The 8,695-nt window shown below is 45.3% G+C and overlaps 1 protein-coding gene and 1 pseudogene across 1 annotated transcript in view; both read left to right on the top strand.

Moving 5' to 3' along the window:
- Window positions 1-8,375, top strand: part of LOC136333282 (adhesion G protein-coupled receptor E2-like) — a 196,070-nt gene extending 187,695 nt beyond the window's left edge. Inside the window, exons 14-17 of the mRNA XM_066272217.1 lie at window positions 6,399-6,465; window positions 6,728-6,819; window positions 7,724-7,892; window positions 7,978-8,375. Coding sequence (XP_066128314.1) covers window positions 6,399-6,465; window positions 6,728-6,819; window positions 7,724-7,892; window positions 7,978-8,001 — 352 coding nt within the window. The 3' untranslated portion in view covers window positions 8,002-8,375. The remainder of the gene's footprint in view (window positions 1-6,398; window positions 6,466-6,727; window positions 6,820-7,723; window positions 7,893-7,977) is intronic.
- LOC136321019 (endosome-associated-trafficking regulator 1 pseudogene) lies at window positions 2,759-4,491 on the top strand (annotated as a pseudogene).
- Window positions 8,376-8,695: the final 320 nt, after the last annotated feature.

Consider the following 8,695-nt stretch of genomic DNA (forward strand, 5'->3'; position numbering starts at 1 on the left):
GGGCCAATAGAGGGTAATTTTAAAAAGTGCTTAGGGCATCATTATTAATCTACCTCCTTATCCAAATTCTATAGTATGTTCTGATTTTTTATTTGGAAAAGTAGAGCTGATTAAAATAATCTAAAGAATGGACTGTATCATAGTTGAGATTTACTTGGTGCTACTCTGTGCCAGAGAATGAAAGGAAGGGCTCCTAGGGAGCTACAGGGTCAGGAAGAAATACTGACTGTGCTCTGAGGATGATGATGATGCTTTTAACGGAGCTCCAGGAGCAGTCGGGCCTCTCTTTTGTCTGCAGTGCTATCAGCTTTTGGCTGTCTCACGACTAAACTAGGGAAAGACTGAAAATACTTCAGTTTTAAAACATCGCAGAGTCCTTCCTCACCAGTCTTATCAAGGTTCTCTTGGATAGACTATTTTTCATTTCTTCTGTGACTTTGGGGAGTTGCCTGAGCTTTGAAATGGTTGTTTTGCTTACATTTTGTTGTTTTTGAAGGAGAGCAAGTCTTCACTTCTCCAGTCAGGAAGGCTGTCTCCCAGAGCATGCATTCTTAACCACAGCAGGCTGCTAAATCGATGTCCACCTGCATCAACTCAGCTCTTCCCAGGGGTCCTTCTTGGATGCTTTCCTTCTTTCTTGTTTACATTCTTCTCAGTGTTTATTTCATTGTCCTGAAACATCCTGCCTGCCTCACTCCTTACGGCACCCTAATGTGGGATCAAGAGTGAATTCGGTCACTTTACCAGTAGAACCTTTAGCAATAGATTTAACCCCTTTATGCTTCAATTACCAACCTGTAATGTTATGAGAACTCCTGTTTTGCACTGCTGTTTAAATTAAATGGAATAACTCAACAATAAAAGACAACCTAGTTTTAAAATGGACAAAACATTTGAATGGACATTTCTCCCAAGAAATGTAAATGACCAATATGTGCATGAAGATGCTCAACATCAGTAGTCATTAGGAAAATGAAAATCAAAAACATCAAAATGGAATGTCACTTCACAGCAATTAGGTTAAATGGTTAAAATAAAAACAGGCCCTGGCTGGTTGGCTCAGTGGTAGAACGTTGGCCCGGTGTGTAGAAGTCCCAGGTTCGATTCCTGGTCAGGGCACACAGGAGAAGCGCCCATCTGCTTCTCTGCCCCTCCCCCTCTTGCTTCTCTCTCTCTCTCTCTTTCCTCCCCTCCTCCTCCTCCTCCTCCTCCTTCTTCTTCTTTCTTCTTTCTTCTTTCTTCTTTCTTCTTTCTTCTTTCTTCTTTCTTCTTCTTCTTCTTCTCCCCTCCTGCAGCCATGGTTCAATTAAAGCAATGGCTCCTGTTGTTATAGAGCAAGGGCCCCAGATGGGCATAGCATCTCCCCCTAGTGGGCTTGCCGGGTGGATCCTGGTTCTGGGTGCATGAGGGAGTCTGTCTCTGCCTACCCTCCTCTCACTAAAAAAATAAAATAAAAGTAAAAAATAAAAAGACAGACAAGAGCCTGACCAGGCAGTGGCACAGTGGATAGAGTGTCGGACTGGGACACGGAGGACCCAGATTCAAAACCCTGAGGTCACTGGCTTGAGTGCAGGCTCATCTGGTTTGAGCACAGCTCATCAGCTTGAGCCCAAGTCACTGGCTTGAGCAAGGGGTCACTTGGTCTGCCTCCAGTCAAGGCACATATGAGAAAGCAATCAATGAAGAACTAAGGTGCCACAATGAAGAAGTGATGCTTCTCATCTCTCTCCCTTCTTGTCTGTCTGTCCCTATCTGTCCCTCTCTCTGTCTCTGTCACACACAAAAAAAATGACAGACAAGAAAATGTTTTTGTAAGGATGTAGAAAAATTCAAACCCTTATACATTGCTGGTTGGAATCTAAAATTGTTCAACCACTTTGGAAAATGGTTTGACTGTTTCTCAGATGATCATAGATAGCTACCACACGACCCAGAAGTTCCACTCCAAGGTATAGGCCCAGAACAAATGGAAACATATATTCGCACAAAATCTTGTTCATGAATGCTTATAACAGCATTATTCAAAATAGCCAAATATTGGAAACAGCTTACATGTCCATCAGCAGATGAATGGATAAATGAAATGGCATATCTATACAATAAAATATTATGTAGCCATTTAAAAGGAATAAAAGGTCATGGATGGTTGCTTAGTGGGTAGAGTCGTGGCCCAGTGTGCAGTCCTCCAGGGTTCCATCCTCAGTCAGAGCACACATGAGAAGCTACTGTCTGCTTCTCTTCCACTCCTTCTCCCCATTCTCTTTCTCTTCCTCTCCCACAGCCAGTGGCTTGGTTGGTCTCAGTGTGGCCCCGGGGTACTGTGGATAGCTGGGTTGGTTGGAAATTCCACCACAGATGGTGGTTGCCGGGTGGATCCCAGTCTGTCTCTCTCTCTCCCCTCCTGTCATATTAATTAATTAGCTAATTAATTAATTAATTGAAATAAAATATTATTCAGTCATAAAAACATGCTGTAACATGGATGGACCTTGACTGACAAACAGTATGCTTGGTGACAGAATCACATATTGTATGATTCTATGTATGTCCAGAATAGGCAAATCCGCAGAGACTGAAAGGAGATTAATGGTACCCTGGTGCTAGGGTGGGTGGTGGGGTGTGTGGAAGCAGAAGCAAGGAGTGACTGCTAATGTGAATGGATTCTTTTGGGGGAGCTGAAAATGCTCTACAGTCAGATAGTGGTGATGATTGCACAACTCTGTGAATATCTGAAAGGTCACTGAACTGGACAGTTGAAATGGGTAAATTTCATGCTATGTGAAATACATCTCCAAAAAGAAAGCCACAATTTAAAAAAATTCAGGGCTGGGTGGCAGGCGACTGGGGCAAAGCCAAGGCCAAGGAGCCTCGGCTGCCGGGTAAGGGAGGACCCGCACTTCGTCATTCCAGATAGGGAGCGGCAGTCCAGGGTGAGGACAGCAGGAGACGTGAGCCTCAGTCTCATCCAGGAGGGCACAGAGCTGCTTCATGGCGGCACGAGAGGAGTTGCTGTCACTGTTACTTTAGCTGCTGTGTTCTGTGAGCACCTGTCTTGTCTCTCCAGCTAAGCTGGGATTGCTCCCAGTGACAGGGACCCGGACTCCCTCTTCTTCGGCATTTGGCCCACGTTCATGGGCTATGTCCCCAGTCTGGTGCTGGCCTTCATGGGAGACTCAGAGCTGGTCTATGGAAAGGGGATGTGCAAGGTTGAGTAGGAGCCCAGGAGACACATTTTGGAGATAGTAAACTTGTAGATGTTAGAATGGCAAATCCATTCTACTCAAAGGACTCAGCCTGTTGAAAGAGGACACAGCTAACAGCAGACTTTATTCAAAGGAAGCCAAGAGTCATTCACTGGGACTCTACTGCAACTTTCCAACCTCCCAAACTGTGGGGTTCGGACTCACAGTGGCTAGAGACTTCATGGACGAGGATGATGATGCTGTCAGGTGGGACAGGGTCTATCTGCTCTCTGCTGTGAAGCAGACCCGCTCACTCCTTGAGAGTCACAGCCGTGCATGGCTTTACAGCCCATACATCTCCTTCTTCTCCAGCCCATTGGAGCTGGTGGGCCGAGGCCCCGCCCCTATGGGAGCTGAGTGACTCCTACTGTCCTATGTCTGGGGCAGGGCAGAGAAAATTTTGCAGCCCACAGAGAGTTTCTGAGAGACAGCCACCTGCGGCACTGCAGATAAGTTACCAAGCACTGAAAGGTGAGAATTTGAAGCTAAGAAAAAGCTGATTTAGCCTGACCAGGCAGTGGTGCAGTGGGTAGAGCTTCAACCTGGGACGCTGAGGACCCAGGTTCCAGGGCTAGAACTCCCTGGCTTTGAGCAGGTGATCCTGGGGTGACTTGAGTATAGAATTATAGACATGACCCCATGGTCTCTAGCTTGAGTCCAAAGGTTGCTGGCTTAAAGCCCAAGGTCTCTGGCTTGAGAAAGGGGTCACTGGTTCAGTTAGAGGACCCCCCGCCCTCATCAAGGCAGGTATGAGAAGCAATCAATGAACCGCTCTCTCTCTCTCTCTAAACAAAATAAAAAGCTGACTGTGAGGCTCCGAGCTTCTCTGAGACACAAACAGAAATGGTGAGGATGCTTGAGCAGAAATTAGAAGCAATAGTGATCAAGGAGGAGAGTGAGGATACCATGATCTGGAATCCATGGTTCAGCAGGTGGAGCAGACCCTGGAGCTGATGACCAAACGTGCTGTAATGACAGAAAAATCATGTCATGAAAACGAAAGAAGACCTCCAGGTGCAGGTCTCCAACTTCAAGCACCAGACCAGGCCCTGCATTTGGGCCAGGGCAGCCACCTGATGGCGGCCAAGCAAAACACGATGTGGCCTTGGAGATCCTCCACATGGTCATGAACTACGTGCAGGCCTTCATAAAACAGCTGGTTTCTGGAGCTAAAACGCTGAACTTTGTTGCTGAAATCCTTAAATCTATAGACAGAATTTCTGAAATTACAGAGGAGGATGAGTCTTGAAAAGCTTCCAGCTCCCATCTCTGTTTACATCCTGAAATTACTACTTACTGGCTTTAAAATGCCATTGAGTCTCTAAATATGCAGTCTTCACAGTAAAAATATTTATCATAGATGTTAACATAGTATCGTAGTATCTAGATACTAATATAGACTTAGGATAGTATTATTAGCCAACCGCAGCTCTGTAATGAGGGTGAGGGTCACATCTGAGGTTTCTACGTAGGCCTTCCTTCTTGCTAAACTCCCTATTGTTATAGAGACTCTGTGATCTACTCAAAGACATTCTATAAAAACCACCAATTTTTTTTTTTTTTGCTTTTTTTTTTTTTTTTTTTTTTGCATTTTTCCAAAGCTGGAAACGGCGAGGCAGTCAGACAGACTCCTGCATGCGCCCAACGGGGATCCACCCGGCATGCCCACCAGGGGGCGATGCTCTGCCCCTCTGGGGCATCGCTCTGTTGCATCCAGAACCATTCTAGTGTCTGAGGCAGAGGCCACAGAGCCATCCTCAGTGCCTGGGCCATCTTTGCTCCAATGGAGCCTCGGCTGCGGGACGGGAAGAGAGAGACAGAGAGGAAGGAGAGGGGGAGGGGTGGAGAAGCAGATGGGCGCCTCTCCTGTGTGCCCTGGCCAGGAATTGAACCCGGGACGCCTGCACGCCAGGCCGACGCTCTACCACTGAGCCAACCGGCCAGGGCCAAAACCACTGACTTTTTAAAGTTACTGAACATGAAAACAGCAGATCTGTGATGCATGGCATCCATTCTTATTCTAGAACATTCATTCTAAGATAAGTTCAATGATGATTCTTGATTTCACAAGTAAAGAAAAACAATAAATGAGCCAAAATTCAAAACATTGCCTTGGACACAGACTCATGCCTTTTTGCCATCACTTAGTGCCCCTCTGGCTCAGTTCACTCCTTCAGCCTTCACAGGGGTGGCTCCTGCAGTTGGTGACCTGAGTGTGGACACTCCACATGGTGGACGCTGCTATTCTCACACAGGGACCAAGCTCAGCACTGATTCCACACTGTAGCCCTGTGGAAACCCACCTCTGTAGGGGTCTTCAGGTTTAAAAAAATGCTTTTGCCTGGAGGATTTTGATACACAGTCCAAGTGGCCTTTCTGTATGATGAAGTTTAGAATTCAGGAATCAGAGGACGTGCAGAGCCTTCCCAAGTTAGCACCAGGCTGCCTTTCTGACCAGCCTCTTTCTGACATAAAAAAAGGTACAACATGCAATCAGTGCCTTTTTTGGCTGTTTTTTCTATAGATTTTTTTTTGGCTGTTTTTTCTATAGATGTTTTTTCTATAGATGTTTTTTTTTGAACAGGAATAAATTTTTCCTCCTGTTCAAATTGAAGGCTTTCTTAAATAAATTCTAAAATTCATTAAAAATAAAAATATTCAGTAGATAAGCTTTGCAATAGATAAAAAATAATAATAAATTGAATAGTGCAAGAAAGACCCTTAAAACCATGTTAGATTCACAGGGCTCTCAGAAACTGTTAACACATGTACAGACTTCTCCTGGGCTTCCACACATCGCGGTAACCTCCACTCATTGCTCAAATCTCAGCTCAAGTATAATTTCTTGTGAAATCTTCCTAAACCATCTTATTCTCCTAGACCCAAAGCTAAGCATGACATCCAGGAAAGCACTCTCTTAGCCTCCTATTTTTGTTTTATTTTCACAGTGTGTCTGTTTGTGTGTCTCCTACCTGATGTGAGGTGTGTAGGAGTTAAGACTATGTGTACTTTCTCCACAACTGTATCCTCAGGGCCAACCACAGAGCTTGTCACAGAAGAGACACTCAATATTTGTTGATGAATTAATGAATTACTTTACATAATTGTTCTATATTTCTAAAAACCAATGCATTTTTAATTCTCTCTCTTGCTTAGCTGCTGGCTCCGCCCAGAAAAGGGATTTACATGGGGCTTCCTTGGACCAGTCTGCGCCATCATCTTTGTGAGTGATGACATCAGAGCATCCTTTACACTTAGCTGGGGTCATTAGACGAGCAGAATTATAAGCTGGGGAGGAATGACACAGGCAGGAATGTTTCTACGTTGCCATGGGTTTGGTTTGGGTTGTAAGACTGCTCCTCAAACTATAAATTCTAACACTGTTACTAAATACGAAACTGCTTAAGTGTGGAATTGCTGTTGGACAGGCTAGGAGAGAGATAAATTAAAATTTTATTCACTAAACCTTCCATGGTTTCCTAAAGGTCAATCTAGCTTTCTTCCTGATGACCCTCTGGATTTTGAGAAGCAAACTCTCTTCCCTCAACAGTGATATATCCACCCTCCGGAATACAAGGTAAGATGGAGAAGAGCGTGGCAACCCCAGAGACACATGTGTGGTCCCAGGTGCAAATCATGTGCCTCAGCAGTACCTGATGTCCCTTCTCAGGGTCTCCTGAGGGACCCCAGAGGAAGGAGGTGCAGCTGTCCTTCTGTGGCAGTCAGCTCGGATTCTGTGGTGTGTGGCTGACGCTCAGCCACAACCTTCTGTCTCTAATCCCAGGTCGTCACTCCCTCAGCAACAGGAAGAACTGACATTGGTTGATAAACATTCTCTGGACTTTTGTCAGCAGTCCTGTCCGCACTTAGAAAAATCTGTGACTTCTCCCACAACACAGCCTGCACTGCACATCCACCCTGGATTCAGGCTTCTTCTCACCCCTGTCTGTTTCAACCTCTGGAAAAAATTTTATTCCATGGAATGTGGGTAGTCCTTCGCTCCAGGAGCCCCTGTGCAAATTTAATGCTCTTCCTTGTATGTCCCTGTCAGTATCCTTTCTAAATCTTGCATGCTATTATTTGGTTGTACCAGTCCTTTGGATAGCCTGTGACTGTCATGAAAATAGAAATCTTGTCTCTGTTACTTTTACGGCCCAGACCCCAGCACAGAGCCTGATGCACAGTGCAGCCGCAGTAAGGTGGGTGGCATAAAATTAGGGATGTCTATGGAGCATCATGCAATTTTGAAACTTACATTATGAAGTGTTATGACCCTACTTAATCCAATCAAAATGCTGTCCAGGACCCAAGTGGCATTTCTATTGTAGAGAATCTTTGACAGTGAAGGTTAACACTGATCACACTCAATCTAAGAATTCATCACCAAAGGGAAGGCAGGAATATCCATGGGGTGGAAGTAAGAATGGCTTTGATTCTGTTGCTCTGGGTGCACCATGGGCCTCCCTTCTCCTCCTACCCAGGATGCTGACATTCAAAGCGATGGCTCAGCTCTTCCTCTTGGGCTGCATGTGGTGTCTGGGAATCCTGCAGGTGGGTCCCGCTGCCCACGCCATGGCCTATCTCTTCACCATCATCAACAGCCTGCAGGGCATCTTCATCTTCCTGGTGTACTGTCTCCTCAGCCAGCAGGTACCACTGCCCAGCTCCCACCCAGGACTCTTTCCATTCTCAGCCCTCTCAGTGAGCTGACTCAGATCATGCTTTGCCTCTGCAGGTCCGGGAGCAGTACAGGAAATGATTGAAACAGATCAAGAAAACCAAAGCCAGCTCTGAGACTTATACCCTCTCCAGCAAGGCCATGTCTTAATCTTCCAAGCCCAGCATGGTAAGATCACACATTGGTCCCAGAGCCCGTCACTAACTGATCCATTTGAGTAGGTCATGCCCATCACACTGGACAAGCTGCATATGTAGTAGGCGATCCTCTAAGACAGCTCCCACTGGATTTACTTTTGACTCCTGAACCATTAGCAATGGTCTTAGCTAAAAAGCATGTCTTTTGTTCTACTCCTGAGAAATTGTGTTTATCTTGACTTTTACACATCAGCACTCTTTATTTTTCTTCTCCTTGTATAACCCTATATTCTAAGTTTATTTAATGTCCCCAATACCTGTTAGTACTATGGCAACTTTTCTTTAATGATAAAAAGAAATTCTTTTTCATTTACTATAGTATTTCTAAACAGAAATAAAAGACATTGAAATAAAGCTTCTTTGGTTTCTTCTATTTGTTTTTTTCCCCCTTCTTTTTCCAAGCAAGAGGATGGGAGATAAAGAGACAGACTCATACTTGTACCCCAACCTGGATCCACTTGGCAACCTCCATCTGGAGCTGATGCTATGCCCATCTGGGACCATGCTCACAACTGAGCGAGCTATTTTAGTGCCTGAGGCAGAGGTTCCACTGTGGATCCTCAGTGCCCAGGGCCAAT

Source organism: Saccopteryx bilineata, chromosome 1, assembly GCF_036850765.1.
Source record: "Saccopteryx bilineata isolate mSacBil1 chromosome 1, mSacBil1_pri_phased_curated, whole genome shotgun sequence".
Classification (NCBI taxonomy): Eukaryota; Metazoa; Chordata; class Mammalia; order Chiroptera; family Emballonuridae; genus Saccopteryx; species Saccopteryx bilineata.